The 27,631-nt window shown below is 33.9% G+C and overlaps 3 protein-coding genes across 5 annotated transcripts; 1 reads left to right on the forward strand and 2 right to left on the reverse strand.

Annotated features, from left to right (window-relative positions):
• Positions 1-893: 893 nt before the first annotated feature.
• Positions 894-10,959, reverse strand: LOC106438809 (protein PUTATIVE RECOMBINATION INITIATION DEFECT 1). Of its 2 annotated transcripts, XM_013880097.3 has the most exons (11): positions 9,882-10,959; positions 7,421-7,884; positions 7,158-7,267; positions 6,894-7,069; positions 6,460-6,774; positions 5,250-6,216; positions 4,444-5,149; positions 4,080-4,363; positions 3,338-4,004; positions 1,646-3,263; positions 894-1,231 (listed from the first exon to the last, which is right to left on the reverse strand). In XM_013880097.3, exons 2-10 carry the CDS (start codon positions 7,541-7,543, stop codon positions 2,961-2,963), a joined length of 3,651 nt encoding a protein of 1,216 aa, XP_013735551.2. In that variant the 5' UTR covers positions 7,544-7,884; positions 9,882-10,959; the 3' UTR covers positions 894-1,231; positions 1,646-2,960. The 2 variants fall into 2 exon arrangements, with proteins under 2 accessions (XP_013735551.2, XP_048631985.1); XM_048776028.1 differs by lacking the exon at positions 9,882-10,959 and having other exon boundaries at positions 7,421-8,882.
• A 5,989-nt stretch (positions 10,960-16,948) lies between these two features.
• LOC106442052 (endoglucanase 19) lies at positions 16,949-21,689 on the forward strand. 2 transcript variants are annotated; one of them, XM_048776029.1, is made up of 9 exons: positions 16,949-18,367; positions 18,786-18,998; positions 19,081-19,281; positions 19,571-19,660; positions 19,763-19,927; positions 20,007-20,291; positions 20,381-20,729; positions 20,886-20,966; positions 21,058-21,689. In XM_048776029.1, the coding sequence occupies exons 1-9, from the start codon at positions 18,170-18,172 to the stop codon at positions 21,357-21,359; spliced, it is 1,884 nt and encodes a 627-aa protein (XP_048631986.1). In that variant the 5' UTR covers positions 16,949-18,169; the 3' UTR covers positions 21,360-21,689. The 2 variants fall into 2 exon arrangements, with proteins under 2 accessions (XP_048631986.1, XP_048631987.1); XM_048776030.1 differs by having other exon boundaries at positions 16,953-18,367; positions 21,061-21,689.
• A 617-nt stretch (positions 21,690-22,306) lies between these two features.
• On the reverse strand, positions 22,307-25,342 carry LOC106443841 (probable protein phosphatase 2C 54). The gene is made up of 4 exons (XM_013885395.3): positions 25,144-25,342; positions 23,119-23,600; positions 22,732-22,880; positions 22,307-22,626 (listed from the first exon to the last, which is right to left on the reverse strand). Exons 1-4 carry the CDS (start codon positions 25,280-25,282, stop codon positions 22,503-22,505), a joined length of 894 nt encoding a protein of 297 aa, XP_013740849.1. The 5' UTR covers positions 25,283-25,342; the 3' UTR covers positions 22,307-22,502.
• Between the last annotated feature and the right edge of the window lie 2,289 nt (positions 25,343-27,631).

Here is a 27,631-nt window from a genome sequence, read left to right on the forward strand (position 1 = left end):
ACATAGGACAGCTGATCGAAGAAGGCCCTATGCCTCCTTTAGGTTTCACATATGTCGTGATGTCTCCCATGGTTATAGTTTGATCAGGATCGTTGCTGTAAGCTCTGATACCAAATCTAGTTACCAAGTCTCAAGAACACACACGATATAACTCTCAATAAGAAACTCTTCTTATAAATCACTTGAGGAAAATATGCTCAAAACCTCAAGAACACAAAGCTCATAAACTCACACAAAGCCAACACACACACGCATTGCTTATATATAAAACTCTTTAATCCTAAACTCATTAGGACTTATATTAGATTTGGATAACTCCAAATCTAACTCGATGTAGATAACTTGTTACTTAAGTTACTTTCAAGTTTATCTCCAACATTATCATCACGATTTTTTTGCAGATCTATATTCTTGCAGCAAAATAAGCGATTTGAAGCTGTTAAGTGTTCATGACCAGTCTCATTTCAGGAACACTTGCAGCAGATGATGATTCTTCCACAGACAGAGGCCTTATGGCACAATGTCTCTTGGCAATTTCTTCTAAGGACACAATATCTTTGGTTAAAGTAAACGAAGCGTTCCTGTGCTGCGCCATCATCATTTTGAGTTTGGATATTGACACCGCCAGCTCGTTGAAACATAGGCCACTGTCTAGAGTTCGGTCCACTTGATTTCTGCTTCTAACCAGACGGTTTTCGAGTTGACTTGAGTATCTTTATTCATATTGCCGCCAAATGACTCTCGTTGAAAACCTGAACCATTTTAAATATTGCCATTTTAAAAGTCCCCATTGGTGATTCTATTATACACCGTACTAAAAAGTGTTTCTAAAATTGTCTCGGAGAGTATGTATAACTTATATTATATATAACCTTGTAAATGATGCATAAGGATTATATAAACTTTATATAACATTAGAACCGAAACAATTTACAATAGTAAAACTTATAACAACATATAATCATACCACCATCCGGGTGGTAGAATCTCTTTTATTTTGCAAGAAAATTTCAGAATTACATTTATATAGACAAATTGTGAAACATTTATCCAGACATCGTGAGATCATATGTTTTGGCCTTGGAAAACCTTTAACGCGGTGGAGGGGGACAGTAGATTTTGCAAACAGCTTTTGCGCCCTTACGGATCCAGTCGGCCGCTCTCTTGTGATCAAATCTCGCAAGAACACGCCTCTGCCCTGCAGTCAGTTGTTGATGATGTCCTGTCTCTTCTGCACAACAAACACCCAAACGAGTTAATTACACCTATGTGATTTAGCGTTAAAGTTTCGTAAAGTCATTTGTCTATCCATTCGGATAATCCCAACTCAAAATCCTATCAAGGTACAATGAAACTTGCTTTATTTTTTCATTTTTAAAGTAAATTTTGCTCTAGAACAGTAAACAAAACTATATCGATTTTATCTTTTGTTTTTAAAATTAAAATAATTTATTTAGAATACAAACTAAAAGCAATCAAAATTTTATAAAATATATGTGAGTTTGTTATACCATTTTAAAAAAAATTAATGACAAAAACGCGGAATGAAAGATAACCAAAAACAAAATTTTGATTACAACTTCTCAATAAACCAAGCTAATAAAATAAAAACGCTGACATTATTTAAATACGAAAAAAGACTAACTAAGTTTGCGGTTGCTGAGCTGGATTTGTTCACCAAGGGCTTTATCCATTTGGTGAAACACAAGAACGAGAAGAAAGAGAAAGAGAAGCATGGAAGATACTTTGGAAGACGCCATTTTAATATTCTTTCTTGATTTACTGATGAGTGATGTGATCAGTATGGCTCATCTGTATTCATTTATTTATAGTGGCCGTGTGGATAAAATCTTAGTTGTCACTTATGGGTTTTGTGGTTTGTATTGGAGGAGTTAAAGCCGTAGATGACTTAGTTGTTACTTATGGGTCTTGAAGTTTTGGTAGTTTTAGGCAAAGTGTTTTTGCTGCCATATTTGATTTTTCTGGGTCAACTTGTCAAGAGTCATTATTGTAAATAACATCACTCATTTTCTAGGAAAATAATCATATTTTATTCTCCACTTGTTTAAATTGGAATTTATAAAGTGAATTTCTCAATTTTTAAAATTAACAGATGAATTACCCAAATTTACTTGACAATAGCACATAACTTAATGAGAACATTTGTTCTCAGCTGTTTAATCGATCCCAATTGCGTACTTAGAAATTCATCAGGTCTCTTCAGTGTAACTCTTTGGATATTATTCTATCACGTTGTGGCCCAAAAGGACCTCATACCGATTCCACAAGTTTAAATATGAAAAGTAATACCACAATCTAGAAAATGCATATAAGCAGTAGACAAGCATTTTTTTTTTTGAACAACTAACTGTAGACAAGCATAATATGTGAAGTTTGTAGGTAGGCATTGGAAGTTACACGGACCTATCAGAGAATGTCAAAGACTAATCTCAAAGCTACACGCCTAAATATATCATAGAGAGATAAACTGCATGAGAACCAATAATCCACATCCTTACAAAAAATTTAACAAACCAGCAAGCATAATCATGAAATTTTCCATGGAGAAAACGATTACTGTTCCATAGCCAGACGTGTTTGTTTATATTCTTGCCAATAAAAGCTGTTTCTGATAGTATCCGAAAGGGTATTATGCATAAGTAGGTTCTCTTATAAGGTAACTACTAACTTTGTGTCCATTCAAGGTGGATTCATTAGTTTCTCTCTGAAAAGGTTCGAGCGTTTACAGTCCTTCTGATGTGTCATATATCTGTCTTTTTTTTTTTTTTTTGATCAAAGTGTCATATATCTGTCTATATATTCATAAAACGTGGAAACCACACCAAGAACTAACCAGTATAAAATGGAACTTTGGTTAACAAAATCAGAAAGCTAAACCTTAAGTATGCACAATGCAACCTGTACAAACACTAGAGATCTGCTCTTCTTCACCATTTGTCTCATTTTGCATGTATCCTCTTTCTCTGTCTTGTATAGACCTTACACGGCCTTGAATCAGTAACATAATCTCTTCTTGTTGATAATCGTTCGGAGAATTGTTCCATTTCAGCGAGAACCTGTTTCTTCTTCTGAATGCATGTTGCTTCGCTTCCACTTGTGTGTCCAAAAGAATTAGATAGCATCATGTCAACAAGATAGCTGCAGACTTCACCATGATCATGGATTGATGAAACTGTCCGTTGCATTTGTTCTTCAACTGTCTCGTCTAGAGTCCCATTCCTTTGCATCTGTTTTCTGCTTGCCTGCAGTATTGCCAAACGAGATAGTTATGAACTGTATTGAAACTTTATTATTAGCCTTATCTGAAGTTACTAACCAGGAATACGAGATTCAACTTGGTTACTTGGTCGGAGTTCAATAGCTGAGCTTGCATGAGCTCTCGAAACAAAATCACAATCTCGCTGCTGATATTCGTCCCATTCAGATTCTGAATCATGCTAGAGATGCAAGACTCATCAAAAACACTTCTCAGCCACGCCGGTTTGTTCTTGTGCCTTAGCATGGCGACGGTTACATAGACCGCAGGCTTGTGGTGGTTCACAAAGGTAATTGATGCAGAACACGGCATGGCCAATGACACTGACATTTCTTCTGTGATAAACCTGTACCATGAGCTGGTCTTAAGCATCTCTGTTCTTCCTTCCATGTCTTCCCATCCCATTATCATGGACAGACAAAGCGCAGAGTTTGTGGCTACTCTTATGTCATCATAGAATACCAGACCACATAAAACAGCCTTCATTGATTTAAGGTAACTCGATGAACAACGTAGTTGCTCTTTTCTAATGTCAATCTGCTGTGACAGTCCAGTGAACAGCTCCAAGAGACAATAAGAGGCCATGAGCTTGATTTGCGGTGTTCCAAAATGCATCAACCTGCACAAATTATGGCATTGGATGCAGACTACGGGTAGTGTTTCCAGGTTGCTCGATGGGCCACAGAAAGTTTGCCAATCCACAGCTCCAGCGAGAACAATCTGCAGGCTACAAGGCCAAATGGGAGTCAGAACCGTTAGATGTAGGATCTATCAGCGTGCACAAACTTCAGAAGCTACGTACCTTCTTAATGAGAAAAAGCAGAGAGGTAATGTGAATGCTAGAGCCTCCCAGATTTCAGTTTCATCCTGAGACTGAGTCAATGCTGGACCCCTTGAGCAAGCTACATCAACCACATTGTTGATTGCCGATACCAAGTACGAATTCACCATGATAATTCTTGAAGAATCCAAAAGTGCTCCATGTGATGAGTGGTACAGAACCAAGCAAAGAATGCCAATCACCATCATACCTTCATGGTCTGGCTGTGTTATGGCAGTGTCTCGCAAGCTTAAATAGTGTAACAACTACAAAACAAAAAGGCTTCAATGAGACCTTCAATTAAAAAGATGACAGTGTTGGTAGAGAAAAGGTTAAGTGGCCACACCTTAATAAACACAGCATTCCAGGATTCATCATTTTTGAGCACTCCAGGTTGCACAGAAGCTAGAATGTTGAATATTAGCACAAGTAGTGTAGGGAAAGATGTTCCCATGGATGAGTTTCTAAAACTACAAACGAGTCTATGAATTGCATTCCCAATGCCATTCATGGATAAATGGTTGGAGGCAGTTGGAAATTTAGAAACGACCGTCGTCATTATATTTAAAATTGAGATAACATCACTCTCTTTGTCTCCATTCTCTGCAAGGTGGGTCAGCAAGTTAACCAAAAGAGTTGCGGCATAGTTGTCTCCTTCTGATATCATCTTTGCGAACCAATACGTGAGTGATCTCTGTCTGCCATCTCCATATACATTGTGAACTTCTTTTCCAATTAAGTTGTTCCTGGAAATCTTTTGGATCTGGTAAGTTAAACCTTTGCTGATACTTTCTTGTTGAAAAAGCCACTTGAGCGATTCTAGATGAATATCACAGGAACCCAAGTCCCAATCATATTCGTTTAGTAGATGGAAGACTATCCTCTCGGCTTCTAGACTGTAAGATATCTGGTATCGCTTGTTTTGAAGACTCCTGCAAATACTATATAGATTCACTAGTTGCAGCACAGCTGGAGAATCCGAGATTAAACTTGTCCTGTTGACAAGAATGTATTGCTCCAAAGAAGCGAAAACAAGCTTATCATCTGCAAGCCTGCAAAAGATGCAAAAGAACATAAGGAAGAGAGAAACAAATTGCAGATCCTTAGTTCGTCCATCCAAAAACATAATTCGAAATGAAAAGCATAAGTCACCTGTCATTGTGTATCCAACCGGTATGGAAAATAACCAAAGCTGCAAACTGGCAAGAAGCCAACTCTTGATTGTTGGAACTATCTTGCCCGAGCAAAAACAGCAAATCTTGTGGATCAGAAGGAAGACAGAAAAGAGCATCTCTGATATGCGACCCCAATTTCTGTCTGTGAAGAACATCGACAAGGGAACTGAGCATCTGATATACCCTCTGTTTCATCTTATCACTAGAGAAGTTTCCTAGACATCCAAATGCAAAGCTGAACCAATCTGCTGAAACAAGTATCTCCGCAAACTCCATGGCCTGAACATCTGAATTCTGAAGAAGAATGGAGTGAAAGCTTTCCATTATGCCAAGAATTAATTCCTCATTGACCTCATTGACATCAGAAAGAAACCACGGTAGTAGATGTGATACACACACATCTATAACACATTGTCTTAATTCAATGCAACCAGTATTGTTTATGGATGTTGGTGAAGTACAGTATGCATATACTTCATTGAGAAAGTAGACTGCATGCGAGATCTGAGTTGAATCTTTCTCAGGGAGACTAAGACAGACCAAAACGGCATGTCTTAGGGAGTCTTGCAATGATTTAAACACATCTGGAGTCTCAGCAAAAGATGGGGTTTTCATTAGGGAAACAAAGACTGAGCAGATAATTGCAAAGGCATCCGGAAATAATCCCATCTCTTGTGAATAATATCTTTCAAGCATCATTTTCAGAACCAGAGAAACTTCCTGAACTTGAGAGCTTGAAGCGATCCCAGGGAAATCAGAAATACAGCTAGAAACAAGCTTTAGTGTCTGGACTTGAAAAGGATGACAAGGAACTTCGCCTACATAGTGAAGCACTTGGATGACTGAAGGAAACCCAATAACAAGTTTCTTCCGAAAGGAATGCTCGGCTAGGGAAAACAAATCAAGAACTCTGAGGCATGGGTTGATGACATGATCTTTACACTCTGTTCATGAAAATGAGTTCGTCAGTCAGAAACATTAATCTATCAATGCTCGTGCAGATGTGAGCTTCCGAAAGACAAAACGGTAAGAGAGAAAAAGAAAGGAGCCAAACAGAAATTATAATTGAAGGCGAGTTTGTAGACTAATTGAAAAAAACTGTTATTTTCTTCTATTCACAACTTTATTGAAGTCTAATGCATCAAGAAAAAAGTTCTGATCACAGTTATCGAGGAGGCTATCATTACCTGATAACCGCAGTATCTCAAATATATAATCAGCAACATTTTCTTCTACCAGAACTTCAATCTGTTTGCTTGGAACACTCTCTTGGGACACATAATGGAAGATAAGATCAAGGGCTTTTATTTGCACCTCGCTGTCAGTGGAAAGCAACGGACCTTTGATGGCTTCAGCAAACAAGATATCTAAACAAGGCCTGACTGTTACAGTCTCAGCCGTCAGCATGGGGTCATCATCCACTTCATCCAAACTCATGCTGCTGACAGGACTTGTACGTGAATTAGCTAAAAGACCTTGCTGGGCTAATGTGGTCAAAAGGGCTACAAAGTTTCAAGATCAACGTTAGCTTAAAGATAGCAAACTTGTAATGAATGTAAGGCATTAAAATCTATGCTAACCACATAAGAATGTAGCAGATAGGAGAGAAGCTCATACAAACCTATACAATTCAAGCGAACCTCATCTCTCTGTGTCTTAGCAAGAGCTTCCAAGGATAGGGATAGGAGCTTAGGAGACAATGAAGAAAGAATCTCAGCTCCATCAACATCCTGTTCTGTGAACTGTAGAGCAGAGAATTTGTATAGAACGAAAAAGATTTCACCGCGGATCTCCTCACTAGCATGACAAAGAAAAAAGATAAATCACAACACGCCTCCTCATACACACAAGATACAAAAAACAAGTGGCGTATCCACATTACTACCTAGGTAATTGAAGACCTTCAACAAGTAGGCAAACAAGAGATTCTTTATCTCTTATGTGAGAATTGATGTCTATCTTCTCACTGCTCAGAAGAACTCCAAAGCAATGGAGCTGCAACACACAGTCATTAAGCAACAATACGTATGAGAGATCGCATTTTCAGAAACCTAATAAGATGAATTGCAATTGCACATCTAAACCTAATCAATCAGATAAAAGTCTCAGCTAGAATCCCCAATTGAAACCCTGGAAAGGCAACAATACCATGTGAAGCTGTCGTCGGCTCCAACCCAAGGCACCAGAAGAGAGCTGAGCAGAGACCATCTCCACAAACTCCTCGCCGATGGAACATTCCTCAGCGGAACAGAGAAGAGAGATCGTATCCATAATCTGGCTCGCGATCGGAGCATCATCGAAGATTGAGAGAGCGTTGACGAGAGGCGATACGAGGAAGCGAACGTGTGAGGAGAGTAGTGTTCGGAGGAAGGTAGGCTCGGAGAGAGCGATCGAGAGCTGGTGAAGCGCGTAGGAGACGTGGACGGTGGGGGCGCGTGGATTGGAGACGAGATCGGAGAAGCAGAGGAAGCAGAACGTTCCGCCTTGGTCTGTGCGGAGAGAAACCGTTGATCGGTGGCCGTTGGCACATGGCGGAGAGGGAGATGGATGGTTGAGGTCCGCCGCCACAGGTTCGCGGAGAAGATGATGATCGGAGACTTGCACGTGCGAATCTAGAAAGAACATTTTTTAGTGAGCGCCAAAGAGAACAATGATAAATTCGAAATTTATACCTTCGTTTTTAGTTTCAAATGGTTGATTATTGTTTAATCTGAAAACAGTACAGTAGGCATGGGCATTCGGGTCGTCGGATTGGATTCGGATCGGGTCTTTTCGGATTCGGGTTTTTCGAGTCTAAGAGTTTAGGATCCGATAGGGTAATTTCAAATTTTCGGTTCCTGGTCAGTTCGGATCGTACCGGGTCCGGGTCGGGTCGGGTCTTAGATAGTTAGACCCATTCGGGTAACTAGAATTTATCGGTTCAGTTTCGGGTCGGATTCGGTCCGGTTTCGATTTAAAAAAGACCTAAAAATACAAAAAAATATCTGAAAAATATTTATATATCCGAAAATATTCGAAATTTTATTCAAAATTTATGTTTTTATAATATTAAAATATGTATATATTAAACTATGCGAGATACAATAACAATTTGTTGTTTTCTAATGGTTGACCTCCATGTTCTCTAGATGAATAACCCGTCTTCGATTCTCCCTTGATGCATTTTATTTAATTTATATTATTAATTCGGGTACCCATCGGGTTTCGGATTTGGATCGGGTCGGGTCCAAGATCTGCGGGTCCTCTGCAACAAGATCCGATAGGGTAATTTGATCGGGTCTGTTCCTATCCGAACCGGGTTTTTTCGGGTCGGTTTCGGGTCGGATCTTCGGATCCGGGTAAAATGCCCGGGCCTACAGTACAGTCCTGAGAGTAAACACGATTTTGATACGGAAGAATTTGCTGTCTACCCAAATTTGCAAGTGATACTAAAGATATGACATTGATTTCGACATTATTGAAAACAAATAATATTTAACATTTTTTAGTCCAGTTATACCATCAATCTTAATATTTAGGTAGAGTTGATGATGATCATAAAACATTGAATACAAAATACTATAGGACTGATGTTAAAATTGATAAACATGTAGTATACATATTAATAAATTAGAACATTGTATAAAAACCAAATACAAATGAATTAAAACATCATATATATATAGTATATTACAATTTAATCAGGGGCAAATCTCCAAAATAGCACATTTCTAAGTTTATATCACAAAAATAGCACTCAAAAACTAAAATGACCAAAATAGCATTTTATCTTTTGAAAAATTTAAATTTTTTTTATTTTCAAAATTTGAAATCTTATTCCCAAAACCTCAGTTCTCAACTCTAAACCCTAAAATCTAAACTCTAAACCCTAAACCCTAAATTCTAAACTCTAATCTCCATCCCTTGAATGCTATTTTTGTGATTTTTGGCCTTGAGTGCTAGTTTGGGAACAAAAACTTGATTTAGTGCTATTTTGGTCTTTTTCTCTTTAATCAAGTTATCAAAAATTATGAAAAGTTATTTTTTTTTATCATAAACCTTAATCTTAACCTCACTTTCACCCTTCAAATACTATATCTTCAACTCAAACCACTAAACTTTAAATCCAAATGTATGATTGGTGAGATTTCTTCTCTTTTTCTGATACACCAATACAAATTCACTGACCTATTATGGTTAGTCCTCACCATCAGAAAAAAGAACATCTATTAGATTATAATTGTCAATCACATAAGAGTCATCACCTGATTAGGTTCATAAATCACAATATCTTTAAAGTGAAAACCACTTCTATAACAATTACTATACTATGTGGACATACATATGTACTACTCTATTTATACACAACACCATTCCACCACAAGACAATCCAAACAGAAACATCCAAACACCCGATGCACACAAACAAGCATCGAGTTCCGTACTATGTGTTTAGAAGTCTGTACTATGTTATATGTCTCCTCTATATACAAATTACATATAGACTACTTTAGTTGTAAATACGTAAGCAATACACAAAGCACCGCCACATATAAACAGACATTGGTTCTATACTATGTGTTTAGAAGTCTTTACTATGGTTGGTTTACTCTATGTACAGATAACTAACCTCTCTCAAATTTTCTCCTCTACTATGCATCGTCGAAATTGAATCGGATTGGCTCCTGCAACTCCAACTAACACTAACAAGTTGTACCGCCGCCGTTGCCAAACACAATGTCGAGAGTCCATAATTTTCATCGCCACGCGTCGCATGAAACAAGAATATCTCGAACACGGTTCTTTAATCTGCCAAAACTCTTCGCGGTGAACAGTTTTGGTGTCGTCGGCTTTCACCATAAATCTCAAAGAAACTAAATAACCTTATCTATTAAAATTTATTTTTATGATTTATGTGAATAAGAAAGATCCACAAACTAAAAGGAGAAAAGGTAAAAAAAAGTTATTTAATTTTTTTCTCTTTCAGGTGTAGCCGGTTGTTTGTGAGGACATAAATGTATTACTATAGAAAATACATATTATATCCTCGCATATTACGGTAAAGTGGTTCTCAGCTAGTTATTAATTTTTTTTACAGACTTAGGGTGCTATTTCCCTTTTGATATTGACCAAAAAAAAATAAGAATACAAAAAAAAGATTTATCATGTTATAGATGAACCCAGTTATAGGCTGTCTACATATTTTTTGAATAGGATCAAGCCAATCATATTTCGTTACAAACAAATTACAAATCGTTAGAATGAAGTTTAGAAAAGTACTCGGCTAGCCATGGGCATTTTACTCGGATCCAGAAACTGATCTGAAACCAACCTGAAAAATTCTGATTTGGATAGGAACCGAACCGATCTTTTTACCCTATTGAGTTTTGTCATGGAAGACCCGCGGGTCTTAGACCCGATCCGATATGAATCCGAGAACCTATGGGATATCCAGAATACCCAAAACTTCTGGTATATATTAGGTGTATATGAGTTTTTTAGTATATTTTTTGTATTATGGATATTTTTAAAGTTTCGGATTTAGGATTTTCGGGTATGGTTTTGGGTTTTAGATAAACTTTTAGATTTTCAAATATATAATTCGGATAAGTTTTTGGGTCTATAAATAATATTTTTAAAATATCTATTATATTTTTCACCAGTGAAGACAAGAGCTTATATGTTTCACCTCTCACCAATTTTAATGCTATATAAATAATATTGTTAAAAGTATCTATTATATTTTTTATTCTTAAGTGTACTGTATTCACTGAAATTATTTTTATAATATTTTTAATAACAATATCACATTGAATTTTGCCTTAGACCCCAGAAAAGCTAGGTATGTCACTGTTTCTAAGCATGCCTTAACTTTCAATAAACCTAGTTTAGGAACCATCGCTGATTGTTGAACGTGCGTTGATGAGTTTATACGAATGTCTAAAGAAAGTTCGGTAAGTGTATCTAACAGAAATGTATGTTCCTGATTTATTGTGTTTCTCAAGTTTCATAGAATACAAAGCATCACGTGATGACGTAGAAAATGGGCCGCACCAATAAAACAGCGGTTGGGCTCTCACGCACGAAGGTGTCAAATTTTCGATCACATGGAGGGCCCATTTCATAGTGTCGGCAGTCACATGCTTTCACGTGACCATGATCCCAATATATAAATTTTTAAATCTTGATTTTATTTGTCTCTAGTGAAAAAAAAAATCTAGTTATTTTAAGAAAATGGTCGAATTTTTTTTCATTTTTTTTATTATGATACGTAAATCGGTAAATGCTTACATTTTTGAATTAATTCGCTAAATTTTCATGTTTATGATGAAAATATGTAACCGTATCATTCATTTACCTCAGTGTCGTTTTATTGTCTTTTTTACACCAATGACTTTTTTCTTGCTTATATTTCTTTAAAAAGTACATTTGGCAGATATAAATTAAAAAATGGAGGAAATTTATAAACAAAGAACAAAGTAAAATAAAAAGAAGAGGAATGAGTAGATAAATAATGAATGATAAACTTATAATATCATAACCAATCATAATGGTTATATAGGATATATTATATCTTTTGTTGGATATCCATGTCAATTTATTATATAAATTTTTCTTTGTAATTTTAATCTTTTTTATTTTAAGAAAATTCATATCAATTTTCTTTCGTATTCTTACAACATTGTTGTTAGGTCCAATAATTGTATGCTAGAGAAGGTTCGGTTGGCCAGAGGAAAAAAAAGATTAGTCTCACAGTTACGATCGATCCAAAGTGGATCATAGGCCTAGACCAATTCAAGAAAGATCTTGAGATTCTCGCCAATAATTAAACGACTCAAGGCGGAGAAGAGACACGTTCTAAGACCTAGACATCATTACCATCAACATCGACTTCAATCTCACTACTTTTAGCTTTTAGTTCTAGCTTAGTTAGTCTTGTTCGATTATACCTTGTAAACCTTTTTTGTTAACATCAATATCAAATTTCATTTTCGTCAACTGAATCCGATAACATCGTTATGTTCTCAGAATTTTGTTGTCCACAAAATTCTTTTCTCCAATTTATTATAAACTATCATTAGCAAATATCTAATGTGGACTTTAGAATCCACAATTGTGTTCACAAATTATATGCTTATGAAGATAGGTTATATTATATAGGGCTGTTAGCTTTTTTCGTTTTCTACAAAAAGGTTATATTATGTTGTTAGGTCTAATAAGAGTTAACAAAAAAACAAACAGAAATTGCGCTTTATAACCACAAAAAAAAAACTTACATTTGCTAAGTAACCAAAAATATATTTTCTCTTTCTATTTTACTCTTACTTTCTCTACAAAACTAATTTTCCTTTTTGGTTACACAAATAAACACAAAAAATAAATCAAATAATATATTTGTTTAGCTATGCGTTGACAAAGAAAAGAAGCTTCGCTACGCTGTTAGTAGCAGGATTCACGTGTCCTTTTTGTATGTCCATCTCGTATTTTCAGAAGCATTAATAAATGAGAGTTGAATCCGAGTAAAGAGTGCAAATAAATTCAAATCAGATAAAATAATGCAGTTAAATTCAAAATCGAATTCAAATTGCTGTTCAAACCTTTTAGTTATATGTATTAAACTACAGCTGGGCAGTTCTTAGTGTGGTAATTAAAAATACACACGTGCATGAGATTTGTAATCGGTACGACAGCCTATATAGCACGTGAAGAACAATATTTCTATGACAGTTTGTGTTGTAAACAATATTTTGTATCTCCACAATTGTCTATTTACTTTTCTCACCTGGGGATTTACCTATTCTCTCCGGAGCTTGTCAATCATGTGTACGTTTATGTGATTTTCCAAATAATTATTCTTAGTATAATATTGCATCATTAAGTGGAAATTTTCTGTAGTCTGGCTTGATCTCTTACCAAAATTGAGTTTGTTCTGGCTTTCAGAATTCATATTATTAACTTCGATCTCACCTTGGTTATGCCTAATTCACTCCACAAGGCCGATTGACGATGACGAGCAAAACTACATTGGCTGGCTGATGTCCTCGTTTTCAAGTTTTCCATGAGTATGGAACTAAGTCTTATGAAAAGACTCATCAATCCTGACTGCCCATTGATGGCACGGATGATATATGCTAGGGTTTATGAAATGCCGGATCTGAGCATAGGCCACTGAAACATTGGCTTTGACCTCCATAAATTTTGAAAGATTTTTAAATAGGTGTAAATTTCCAAATTTTGAAAAAAATATATTTTGTTATTATACTTGTAATAAATGTTTTAAACCTCTAAAATCTCAGATTCGGCCATGAGTTTAGGTTAGAGTTTGAAGCATGTCTCTGTATCGATATCAATTCATCTTATAACGGGAGAAATATATGCAGACTGTACTTAAAGATCATCTATGATTTTACAACCACTGGACTATAGTTTTGGAGAGGTGGACACCAAAACCTCAATCTAAGCCAGATCATAAATTTAGTAAATAAAAGAGTAATATATCAAAGTTTGTATGTACATTTAAGAGCTTAAAACATATACTTTTACCTTGTTTACTAATCAGAGTACGAAAAGTATACTTATATTTTTTTTCTCAGAGTTCGGCCTCTCTACCTTATTTCGTTAAGCATGCTAAAAGTGCATTTTTTTGTTAACGAACTTAAACAGTTTAGATTATTTTGTAAAATGATTAGTAGTAATTATATATATTGTGATTTCAATGTAAAAAAAGCAGCAGGTGATAAGTTGGAACTTTATAAAAGATTAGTGTCTAAGCAATGTCTATGCCGAAATTTTAAAAAATATTAAATATTTTTTTTTATAATCGATTTATCGCCTAAACGAAAAATAAACTGAATTTTTAAAACATTGTTCCAAACAATAACAAGTAACATGGCAATTTGGGTATCTAAATAACACTTTTTGCCTTTATATAAATGAAAATTTTGTTTAACTTGAGCTAGATTCATATCTGCGTTTTTGAAACACATAATTATTTTAACAAATGTTTTTTTAATAAATGGTTTTATATTTGCGGATCATTTTTGTGTATTCAATTCATTTTATTGGACTTAGTTTTATAGATTCTTTTATAATTGACATAAGTTAATTTATCCTACCCGTTTTACATTGGTAGAAAATTGTTTTCAGTAATTTTCATAATTGAAATGAGATAGAAACTATGTTCTTTAACTTGTCTCAAACCGATTTAAATATTTTGCGTTTTTAGTGGATAAACTAGCCCATTCATATAATCAAATAACATAATTTATAGTAGTTTATAGTGTTTTCAAGTTAAATATTTATATTTTTCTAATTTTATAATATTGTAATCCAATATAATATTTTGTTTTTGTTTTTAATATTATGTTTTTAAATATAGAGTAAAAATTATATGCGATGTTTTTATAATTAAAAACGTAATATGTATTTAAAATTAAACTTAAAATATATTAAAATATTATAATCTATTTAATTAATTAATTAAAAGTTGATTGGACAATGTTATCTTTTAATGAATGTCTAAAAGATCTAAAATTTCTAATGACACAAAACGTTAATAACACGTCAACTATAAGTTATATAATGTTTCATAGATTTAAATCTGATAATGTATGAGCTATAGAAATAACTTCTTTTTTTTTTTGGTCAAAGAAATAACTTATTTAACAATAGAAAATTTTAACTATAAAGAACTCAACTTCCATCTTCGACAGACAGTGTCTGCGGTTGGCAACATCCAACTCCAATGAAAATGTGATTTAGACCCACCGTTTACCTTTCCTTACTATCTCATCCTCCATATTAGCTTTCACATGTCAATTTTTCTATGAAGGCTATGCAAAATTATATGATTTGTTTTGACGGCTATGCAATTTTATATGATATTGATAAAATACTATTTTGCTCTGGATGGAGAATTAAATTCGGAGCGTGTGTTGTTTGTCATGTGGTCATCCATTCCCAAGTCCCACTATTCGGCATTTAGTTGGTGTATGATATCCTTGTGGTTGTAAATATAAGAATCTGTTCAATATAAAGTTGTGAACATCTATTAGTTTATTAAATGTATCTTCATAAATCGATCTTTAGGTTTGTTACTGTTTACAGGTTTATATTTCTACCATCTACACTATTAAAATAGAGTCCTCAATTTATCTACCATTGAAGTTGTCATTTAAGTTTTGGACTGTTTCAAGTTTGTTAGTGTGTTACATAATTTATGGACCATATCCTGTTAGTTACAATTAATTATACAATAAAATTAAAACTAGATAACTTAAATTAAACCAACAATCTATTATATTATAACAACCAAACGAATTATGTTCTATTGAATTATGTTCTATCTACTCTATTAAACTATACCGATTGTATATTTACAATTATATTAGCAATTCAATAACTCTCCTATAGATTAAACTTTGCTCTAAGTTGATTTATAATTTTCTCTTATCAACATCATATAATTTTCTCTATACCGAACATGTATATGTTTGGTTCCTCTTTAACTTACATGCCATTATGAACACATGACTTAGAGATACATGTCATTATATAAAAGTCAATAATATAATTTCAAAAGTGCCAAAATATGATATCTATTTATAAAAATCTATTTAAAAAAAATAGAGTATAAGTTAGGAATTACATGTATTATTTATTTAAAAAATATTTGTAACTACTAATTTCGAAAATATAATCCTTACCTACAAGAAAATTACAAAGATATTATTCAGCAAATATTTCAAAAATATAATCCTTATCTACAAGATTCTTAACAAGATATTATTCATACTAACTTGACTTGCACACCAAATAATCGATAACAACATAATACAATTTATTTATCACGAGATTTTCTCATATTTGAAAGTTTATATTTTTTAAAATAAACTAAACAATCACATTAACCATATAATAAAAAAATTAGATTTTTTTCTTATATGTTATATTTTAATTTTTTTAAACGTCTATAAATTACTAAATCTCGGTCGATACACCAAAGATTTATTTAGAAGCTATTGAAATCATCTAGCGAGAATATGGATTGCACAACAAATTTGCTTTCGTAACCTTTACCCCCTTTCTCTTCGTCACAATACCGAAAATGAATAATTTGAAAGTGTCGATTAAAAATCTGAAATGGTAATGTTTTCTTTAGTTCAGTCCATTGTTTTCCTTAACTAGATGTGCCACGTACATAGAAGAATGTATTTTGGCCTAAAAATGATTGCATACCCAAAATCAATACGAATCATCATCAATTTTGTTTAAAATTTTGTTACAATAAAAAATATAGGTTTGGGCAAAAAATCTGAATCCAAAAAATCGTACCAAAGGTAGTAATGAACTTTAATAAAAATTGGTTAGATATCCGAACGGGTTCAAAATTTTGGTATCTAAAGAACCAAAATGGAACCGGATCCGAAACAAAATATTACGGGTGTCCGAATATATTCGAACCATATATATATACTTAAATATATTAATTATTTTTAAATTTAATATTTAAAAAATATACAAAATATATAAGATGTTTTTAAGTTGTCCAAAGTACTTAAAAATATATATAAATAGTTAAAAGTACATGTTTAAAATAGTTAAAGGATACTCAAAATACCAAAATTACTTAAAATATCTATTTATTTCATATCCAAATATTTAAGATAAACCAAATTTTATTTTAAGTTTAAGTATTTTGGCATACATTATTCTAATATATATGTTATATATTATTTTTATTTTTAGATTTTGAGATATTTAAAGTAAATATGAATTTTATTTTGTTTTTAAAGTTAAAGTAGTTATCTGAATCCAAACTCAAACCAAACCCGCAAAGATTCGAATTAAATCAAACTTGCAAAGATCAAAACAAACCGAACCGAGCCAAATCGAACCAAACCAAATTATACCCGAATGTCCACTCCTAAGATTCAAATGTACAAAAAAGTTATTTATAGCAAAGTATACTATTTATTATATTTAAATACAATATATTTTAAAAAAATCATTCTGCGCAGAGCGCGGGTTATCATCTAGTTATCAATAAGAAAAAGATATTGGATTTGTTTATCGACACGAATATAATAACTCTTACTTATATGGGAATAGTATTGAAGTCCTAAAGTTTGGGTTAAGATCTGAAGACAGAAGACAAGATTTTCAGTTTTTTTTTTTCATAAACAATGGGGTAATAATATTCTGTGGCATTTGTTTTGATGCATGGAAGATTCGAAGCTTCCGTAATGGGTGGAAGGACAACTATGATTGTCCTCTTTGAAAATAATTCAAAATTTTGTCTAACACTTCAAGACAGACAGAATAAGATGTAGAAGAATGCACTTGCACATTTTTAAACGTCTTTAACATGTTTTATTCTGTATGATAAATTATGCTATTTTTACTCCTTAATCTTGATATATATGAAGGAAGTTATAATATATTTTAATTTTCTTTTATTCTCTTTTCATTAATTTATATATGTAGAAGATATTTTCCAAAATCTTTTCAAGATCATGTGAAAAACAACTGCTAGATGAATCAAAGCTTTGTCTGCCGACACATTGTTACATTTGCATAAAAGACTACTGCTACATATTGACCCAGAAAAGACTACTACTATATTAGCATTTTAAAAGTTTGAATAATTTGTTTTTAATCATTTTACCAAATTTGCCGGTTTCGCTCCTCCTAGTACCTTCCTTTACTTTCTTCCATATAAACCTCTCTTTTTCTCATCTCCCTTCACCAAACCATATCTCTCTATCTCTACATTAAAAAGGATCAACCTTTTCATGAACAGATCCAAGAAATTAAATTTAACATAGTCCCAGCAGGACCCACTAATCTTCTCGAGTTATTTTGATTGAAAAGGATCAAACTTTGTACCCAAAAAAAAACACAAAAGACATATAATAAATGAGTTCTTCCACTTCCACCATTTCAGTTCTTCTTTTTCTTGGGTTAGTTCAGTTTGCAGTTTCAGGGCACGACTATAAACAAGCTCTGAGCAAAAGCATTATCTTCTTTGAAGCACAGCGATCAGGACATCTCCCTCCCAACCAGAGAGTTTCATGGCGATCTCACTCCGGTCTTAACGACGGCAAATCCAGCGGCGTAAGTAATTCCCTTTTTATTTTATACACTGAAACTCGTATAATGCTAACTAATGCTACCAGTATTTTTAAAAACTCGGTATGCATTAATCGTCATCTAGAAAAAGAACTTACTGCCTCATCAATTGAACTCATTTAATTGGATTTGTAATAAAATTCCTTCATTAATTAAATATATTCTCCATTTTTTGTATTTTAATACTACGAGTTATATTTTAAAATAATTATATATCGGTGCCTAGATCGAAAACAAAACGGTTGACTTTTTGTTGACTAATAATTTTAAATAACCTATAATCAAAATCGAAGTGTCTCGATGGGTTTGGCTACCTAACCTTCGTAAGAAGTCGATTTTGTAAAACATTGACTAATGCTACAACATGGTTTTTCTCATTAAATAATAAATTTAAAATGAGCAGGTGGATCTAGTGGGAGGATACTATGACGCCGGAGACAATGTGAAATTTGGGCTTCCAATGGCTTTCACGGTGACGACAATGTGTTGGAGCATCATAGAATACGGTGGCCAGCTTGAATCTAACGGTGAACTTGGCAATGCTATTGACGCCGTTAAGTGGGGAACTGATTATTTCATTAAAGCTCACCCTGAACCTAACGTTCTCTACGGAGAGGTAACAATAACATTACACATTTTCATTAGTTATCTATCTATATAATATAAATTTGGTCTTGATGATGTTTGTAACTGTATAGGTGGGAGATGGTAAGTCGGATCATTACTGCTGGCAAAGACCAGAGGAAATGACCACTGACCGTAGGGCTTACAAGATTGACCGGAATAATCCCGGTTCGGACCTCGCCGGAGAAACCGCTGCCGCAATGGCTGCTGCTTCCATCGTCTTCCGTCGGTCTGATCCATCATACTCTGCCGAGCTACTCCGCCACGCTCATGAGGTAAACCTCTCCACATGAAGCACTAACGGTAAAGACTGAAATTTAACAAGACACCAATATTTAAAACCCGGTTTGGTTAATTAAGCACATGGCTTGAGTTTGCGTATATAATATACAAAGGCTTAAATGCTAGATACTTGATTTCAGTGAAATACTTACTGCGAAAATATAAAACAAGTTTTTGAAAATTTTATGTGCAAGGAACATAGGTCGTAAATATAACCTCTCACTTAATGATAATTGCGATATTGCCACTGATTGCAGCTCTACTCTTATCTTATGTTGGCAGCTATTTGAATTTGCGGACAAATATAGGGGCAAGTACGATAGCAGCATCACGGTGGCACAGAAATACTACGGCTCAGTCAGCGGTTACAATGTATAAAACGCTGCATTTCTATCCATCCTGGAAATCTTTTATAAATAAATAACATTCCTTAATTCATAACTTTTTACAAAACCCAAATTTGTATATGATCAGGATGAATTACTGTGGGCTGCTGCGTGGTTATATCAAGCAACCAATGATAAATATTATTTGGATTACCTCGGCAAGAATGGCGACTCAATGGGCGGTACGGGCTGGTCGATGAGGGAGTTTGGTTGGGATGTTAAATACGCCGGTGTCCAGACCCTTGTTGCTAAGGTAGTCATTTGAATTCAACAGGTTTGATTTGGTTTACTTAATTTGCTGTGACTAACCCAAAATTTGCTTTGTTTTATAGATTTTGATGCAAGGGAAAGCTGGAGAACACACGGCTGTGTTCGAGAGGTACCAAGAGAAAGCAGAACAGTTTATGTGTTCAATGTTAGGTAAAAGTACAAAGAACATTCAGAAAACTCCCGGCGGTTTGATTTTCCGACAACGGTGGAACAACATGCAGTTCGTCACTAGTGCTTCTTTCTTGGCCGCCGTTTACTCTGATTATCTCTCTTCCTCCAAAAGAAACCTCCGTTGCTCTCAAGGAAACGTGTCTCCATCCCAACTCCTTGATTTCTCTAAATCACAGGTTTGCTCCAATACTTTTATCATTTACTCACTCACCTCACCCCAAATCGGGAACCAAATTAGTACTAAAATGAAGTAAAAAATAATCAGGTGGACTACATACTCGGAGACAACCCTAGAGGGACAAGCTACATGGTGGGATACGGACATAACTATCCTCGGCAAGTTCATCATCGTGGCTCGTCAATTGTCTCCTATAAAGTCGATCAAAAGTTCGTGACTTGCCGTGGTGGTTACGCAACGTGGTATAGCCGCAAAGCAAGCGACCCGAACGTCTTGACCGGGGCCCTCGTGGGTGGACCTGACGCCTACGACAACTTTGCTGACAACCGGGACAATTACGAGCAAACCGAACCAACGACTTACAACAATGCGCCTCTCCTTGGTGTACTAGCCCGATTAATTTCCGGTCCGACCGGTTTTGACCAGAGACTTCCAGGTATGATTTACAGAATACATTGTCTGATTAACAGCTTTCTAAATAATAAACGAGATTCAAGTAACTGTTACCGTTTTCCTGTTAATTTTTCTGCTGTAATTTTCAGTTTCAAATCAATTCTGTGAACCGGTCATTACTAACCGCGTTCTATTTCAGGTGTTAGTCCGACTCCAAGTCCGGTTATCATAAAACCAGCACCTATACCCAAAAGGAAACCGACTACACCTCCAGCTCCAGGTTTGTCATCTTTATATTTCTTATGCCAACTCATTGTGAAAAAGTCAATTCAATTCGGTTTAAGAACTTCACCAATTTGTTTCTTGTTTAGCAGCTTCTTCTCTTAGTCCCATTACCATATCCCAGGAGATGACGAGCTCGTGGATAAACGAAGGAAAGGTTTATTACCGATACTCAACGAAATTAACCAATAGATCTACAAAAACGTTGAAAAATCTGAAGATATCAATCACCAAGCTCTATGGTCCAATATGGGGTGTGACGAAAACAGGAAACTCATATGGTTTTCCTTCATGGATGAAATCTTTACCGGCAGGCAAAAGCATGGAGTTCGTATATATCCACTCAGCCGCTCCGGCAAATGTTTTGGTTTCTAACTATTCTTTGGAGTGAGTAGAAAGTGCGAGTGAGAATCCCGGTTTACTAGCTTGTAAACTTGTTCACCTAATTTTAAAAATATTCGGTTTAGTTATACCGAGATTGTTTAGATCTTTGAGAGGATGAGAAAAGACTAATTCTCTAGTTTGTACACAGTGAGATTTGAGACTAGGAAACTAGGGCTACTATGTTTCTTGTAATGGAAGAAAGTGTTTTTCTCCTTTTTAGTTTATTTTATTTATGCTCCTTTAAATCAGCATTTATACATTATAGGTAGGATGATGCGATGGACCCATCCGATTGAACCAATTGGTCCAAATTTTATATGTTTTTCTTTAGACTTTAGTTTTATGATTGGTCCTTTTCAAGTCTCATATTATATTGGGGATCGAAGTCTGGTCATGGTTTGTAGGCTTTACTTTCAGCTTGGAACCATATGCACGAGTTGAAGCTGTCTATGTTGCCGATTCACTATGGTCTTTGCAAAGCACGTCGAATCAGGTTCCTTCAGTCTAGTGTGAGGGTCGAGTTGAAAATTCAATTGACCAAGATTCTTTTTTTGTTGGGGCTGGCTACCTCATAAGACTAGTCGGACGGCTTAAATCAATTGTGGTTGGACTACGTTCTAATCCTAAATCTTATATGATATATGTTGATTCGATCACTATAGGAAGTTATAATAAGACAAAAAAAAAAGAATTTGCCGGAGACAAAACTGGTGCTACATGGTCACAGCCAGGCCTAACTCTAAATTCTTGAAAGTCTGTTAAAGTTGTCCGAGTCAGTAGGAGCGGATCGGCGGCATGCGGGCCACTACAATATTTCAACTAACATCATATTTCCCCATCAAATATTTGAATTCTTATAATAATGATGTATTCATTACTTTTTACTCTGTATTACATACATTATGTGTCCGTTACAAAATAAAATAAAATATTACATACATTATGGGAGGAAAATAAACTCTCAAGCAAATTATTTATTTAAAGAAAAATACAAGTGAAAATTAAAGAAAATAAAGCTAATCGAACAAAACACAACTCAATGACACCCAAAAAAGTATCTAAAACCAAGACGTAAGATGGAAAAATGCTAATGAAGAAAGGAAAATAAAAACTATTAATAGCTGAGAACCATCACAACTAAAAATGAAGGCTAAGATACAGTAGAACTCCTCAAATCAATAACGATGACATTTATATTCTCTTTGCTTCCACTAGCTATTGCAAGCTCTGCTAAGATTACCGCAGCCTTTGTAGAACTTGATTCACTTTGACATCTGTCACATAATAATTATCTTAAATCTACGTATACATATACGTTTCAGAAACAAAATTTTTTTGTGAAAAATATACAAATAATAGTATTTAGTAAGAATTCTAACCCGTCTGGTAATTCCCCGTAAAGACAACTTTGGACAAGTCGATATGTGTCGTCGTCGGAGACAACATCCCATAGGCCTTCGCATGCAAGAACTATGAAATCATCAATCATTGTTCGCTTATGGATCTTCAGCTTTTGATCTACATCACTCTATAGAAAAAATATATTCCGTTATATAATTGGAAAACAAAGAACTTTTTAGTATTATTCAGTGTTACAAAAAATGTTATATCTTAGTACTATAATATAACGGTTGGATCAGTTAACATTTGCTTCTTCTTTTTTTTCTTTCTACAAAGGCCATTCTATTACTGAATTAAATACAAGCCACAATTAAGGTGGTGCAAAAATAAGATATTATCAAAAGGCAAAGCGGCAAAGCTATTACCTGGTGACGATGGATGTCGCAAAGAGGCAAAGCGATTCCGCCTTGAGAGTAAAGAACCGCCCTTGCGCCGCCACGGCAAAGCAAAATTACCTCCTCTTTTCCGACAATAGTAACCACCGCTTTCGCTTCAGTAGACCTCACAGTCCCCACCGCTTCCGTAAAACATGATCTCGTCACTTTACTCCAGTCTGCCGCAACTCCACGGCCGTGGCATGCCGTTACCTCCTCCTTCACGAGCCGACACAGCCTCTCCTCTAATAATTTAGCAAGCCTAGGACCATCGAAAATTCCAAAAATATCATAAGAAGGGATCTCGTCGACGACAGTGGAAACGGCGGTCGTCATAGCTCTCTGCCGTCCCATGACTGAGACTACCCCGTGGCCGGCGTTTGTTTTTCCGTCAAGATCGTTAGTCGCCATGTCAGCCATTATTGATACGACAGGGACCTGTGTTGCCTCCGATGTCGACCCTACTACATCTCCTAAGATATATATAGAGGAAAAAATGTATTATTACTTATCAAAAAAAAAAATGTATTATTAGTCATCAACGTAAGAACTTTTAGCATAATTCTGGTATGTTTTATTTTAAGAAATTAAAAAAAAACAATTTAAGTAAATAAATTTTATTTTGAAATAAAAATTTGAAGGAACACTATTTAAAGACTTATTCATGGGTCCCCCTAAAGTGAACCCAACCAATATGATTGTGTTATTTCATATTTAATATCTTTTAAAAAAGAAAACCAAATATTATCAAATTATATTATTTTTTTAAAATTAAAAAATAAAAAGAAATAAATAAAAATAGTAGTAATTACAAAAAAAATATTTTTAACGTCGTCACAAACATTAAATCCTAAATCCCAAACCCTTGAATAAACCCTAAATTCTAAGATAAATCTTAAACTCTAAATCAAAATCACTAAACACTAAAACACTCAAGAGTTTAGGGTTTAAAATTTAAGGTTTAGATTTTTAGAGTTTAGTGTTTTTATTTAGAGTTTAAAATTTATCCAAATGTTTAGAGTTTACCCAAGGATCTAGAGTTTACCCAAAGGTTTAGGGTTTACCAAAGGTTTAGGTTTAGGATTTAGAGTTTAGAGTTTAGAGATTAAGATTTAAGGTATAGTGTTTTGTTGACCATATTAAAAAAAATTTATTCAAATTCTTTTTTCTGTAACTATTATTTTTTTTTATTTTTTTTTATTTTAAAAACAGAATATAACTTGCTAATATTTTGTTTTCTTTTTTTAAAAATATCAAATTTGAAATAGTAAAATCCTATTAGTTAGTGAATTTAGAGGTACTCCTAGGAGGTGAACCCAAAAATAACTCTTTAAAAGTGTCTCAGTCACCGAAGTTCGAACAGACGAACACGTTATCACATTCATATACTCACCCGAATGTTTAGTTTTTCTTTTTGAGCTTTTGATGGCACGAATGTTTAGTCTGATGCATTAATTTAATCATGAAAATTCTTTTGTCAACAACATACGCAGATTCAAACAACATACACAAATTTGGATAGATTCTATAAACCAAACTTTTTTTTTTTTTTGTTAAAGGGTTTTCTATAAACCAAACTTGTATGCATGTATGTGCATACGGACAGTTGTTTTAAATTCTAACAAGTATATCACCTATATATCTATATACATTCACCAGATTTGCTTTTTTTATACGCATTAGTTTTCCTTTTGTAGTAAAACACAATAATTTTCACGTTTAAAAAGTAAATAGATTGCTTGTTTTAATTATTCGTTTAGTAAAAAAGGCTATTAAGTATTAACCACAAAAAACATTGACCTTGATTGCTTACAAACTGCTCTCAAAATGACACATGATATAATTTCTGTCCCTTCTAAAGAGTTATTTTAATCCCTATCTCAATATTTTCTGATTTTAGTAACGATAGTTTTGTGCTAAATTAAATGATCACTCAACTCCTCTCTTGATATTCGAAACATATGGAATTTAAAAAGAAAAATAGAAAACTAGTGAGTTTCATCGTGGAATCATTACCGTTGTCTTTGGTTTTGGGTAATTTAACAGGTCTGCCCTCTCCGCCAACGGTAGTTTCTGGATCAGCCATTCTTACTCGCTTCCTATCGCCAGAGACGCAATCTCCTGCTAGAATGGGCAGAGTAATATCCTTTTCCATGACAACGACTCTACTTGAAGGGTTCGACGACTAGCCCATCTTTGAGGTGGGCAAAAGTATATTATATACATATCAAAAAGTATATTAACTATGCTTATGTGATATATATACATACATTTCTTGTCATGTCTTTTATATGCTATTATTATTAAAAGGATAGAAAGAAAGTGGAATACGTTGGACTGCCACATCTATCAAAATAAGTTTATTTATGGAACAAGAAAATGACTTAAAATTTAATTTAAAAAAAAAAGACTTTAATTAAGTTAAAAAAGACTTAAATATAAAACGTAATGTAGACAACTTGGTCGACCAAAGTGTTTGTAAGTAGCTGACTATTTTAATATCTTGGGATATCAGTTCCTATAACTCTTTTGTTGTAGTTTACGATAACTCTTTTGTTGTAATTTTTTTGTAACCCAGTAATTTTTAATTTTCTTATTGAACTGAAGAAACATTCGAGAGGAGAATTTAAACTAATCCGTATGTAAGAATTTTTAAAGACATACAAGTAACGTTCTCTGTATAAAAGGATTCTAAAATTTTGAGTATACTGATATTTTGGTTAAACTTTTAGGTATTGCATTGAATGACTTCTGGAACATTTTTATCTTGTAAATGATGTCTATCATTTTGCAAAAAAAAAACATTTTTTTAAAAAAAGGTAGGACAATACTTTTATTCTAATTATATACTAAAAAACATAGGTGGTAATTAGTACTCTACAATATTTTTATTTGTCGATTTTTTTTTCAACTTTGTAGAATAGTTCTAATGCGTCAAACATTTTTTAAAAAATGTTAATTTAATTTTGATCTACATTTTTCAAAAAACAATTATTGTTAGATTATAATTTATATTTAAATTTGTGTATATGCTTTATTTAAATTTTATTTATTTACCTTATCTCACATTTGTTTAGTTTTAGACTATTTATTTGCTATTCTAATAAACCCTAATAATAATAATTAATATATACTTATCGGTCATTTATATTTAAAATAAAAAATATTATTGAAAATAATCTTGAAAATGTATGAGTATTTTGTAGGTATTTAATTTTAAAAAGTTCAAATATTTTCTGTTTTGTGACTATATTAACATGAAAATATTATTGTTTATGAAATTTTAAAGATATTATAAAACTTTAATGACGAAACCCGTAATATATCATGTGATATCACTGCTAATTAATTCCATATAATACTTTAATTTTAATACATTAGGTAGATTTTTTTTTGACAAATGATTTTTTTCCGAACTGATAAAGAAAAGATCCAAATGTTTGTAAGGAAAAAAAAAACAAAACAAGAACATTTCTTTCTGAAAAAGAAAGAACATCATTTTTCTTGCAAAGGGAGGTCCGTCCACTAACGGACACATATTATGAGTTAATGACACACGTCTGTTTTTTTTTTTTGAAAGAGGGCTAAGACACACGTCTGTTTCATAACTTGCATGCATATGTTTCAAAAATCTCAAATTAACTGAAAGTGAAAAGAAATGGGGACAACAATCCTTAGTTTAAGGATAAATACATGATTTTCTACATGATCCACCGAAAAAATCCAGAGTTGGTTTCTTCTGTGTTCGTTGGTTAACTTTTTGTGCTATATTCACACACATATATATATTTAAACTTTTTTTTTGGTCTAATATATTTAAACTTATGTGCTATAATCACACCGAACGAGATTCACAATTGCATTATTAAATTGATCGGCCAGTCCAGTTTATTGTAAAAACAAAAGTTTTGATCACATGATGTGTGTTGTAACGGTTACATATGTAAGTTGATAAAGAGAAACCGTTGTTTATAATTGCTGAGTGACTTCGGTGATGACAGGTCACCTTTTCCTCTCGAGAGAGGTTTCCTTCTCGTAAAGTCTATATTGTCTATTATTGAACCAACAAAAAGTCTTTCTTTGTCAGTGGTATAATACTGTGAATTTTCTATTCATTTGGTTTTCATGCGAATTCTTTTTTTTTTTTTGCCATCTTATTTTATTAAAAAGCCAAAGCCCACATAGTACAAGAACCATTCAAAAAACAAACAACTGATACAAAACTTAAACTATAGCACAAAGTAAAAGAGATAACAGTTGGGCTTCGAAGCCCAGTAACACTAAACGTTGACCCAACAACAACACTCGACAAACATACGTCGAGATTCTTATCGAGAATATGACACGTGGTTAGCCCTCAACCAAACGAGGTACACGCATCATCCAGGCCTTCCACTTTCTTCACCCCTAGAGAGCACGCCGGTAAACACACCGGAAACTAGAAACTGCATCACAACCCTTCAGTGCCTGGAATCCTTAAGCGGAGAGCATCATCGATCAATTC

Source organism: Brassica napus, chromosome A3 (assembly GCF_020379485.1).
Source record: "Brassica napus cultivar Da-Ae chromosome A3, Da-Ae, whole genome shotgun sequence".
Taxonomy (NCBI): Eukaryota; Viridiplantae; Streptophyta; class Magnoliopsida; order Brassicales; family Brassicaceae; genus Brassica; species Brassica napus.

Bases quoted from the DNA above. Each gene is read 5' to 3' on its own strand.
- LOC106438809 (XM_048776028.1), bottom strand. From the start codon at position 7,897: ATGTTCTTTCTAGATTCGCACGTGCAAGTCTCCGATCATCATCTTCTC. The intron at 6,775-6,893 runs GTTTGTATGAGC...GAAACTTTGTAG, and splicing joins GGTTCGCTTGAATTGTATAG to CCCTTTTGACCACATTAGCC. The intron at 4,364-4,443 runs GTGTGGCCACTT...TTTGTTTTGTAG, and splicing joins GGAATGCTGTGTTTATTAAG to TTGTTACACTATTTAAGCTT.
- LOC106442052 (XM_048776029.1), top strand. From the start codon at position 18,170: ATGAGTTCTTCCACTTCCACCATTTCAGTTCTTCTTTTTCTTGGGTTA. The intron at 18,368-18,785 runs GTAAGTAATTCC...TAAAATGAGCAG, and splicing joins ACGACGGCAAATCCAGCGGC to GTGGATCTAGTGGGAGGATA. The intron at 19,661-19,762 runs GTATAAAACGCT...GTATATGATCAG, and splicing joins GCTCAGTCAGCGGTTACAAT to GATGAATTACTGTGGGCTGC.
- LOC106443841 (XM_013885395.3), bottom strand. From the start codon at position 25,282: ATGGAAAAGGATATTACTCTGCCCATTCTAGCAGGAGATTGCGTCTCT. The intron at 23,601-25,143 runs GTAATGATTCCA...TATATATCTTAG, and splicing joins ACCCAAAACCAAAGACAACG to GAGATGTAGTAGGGTCGACA. The intron at 22,627-22,731 runs GTTAGAATTCTT...ATTATGTGACAG, and splicing joins TACGGGGAATTACCAGACGG to ATGTCAAAGTGAATCAAGTT.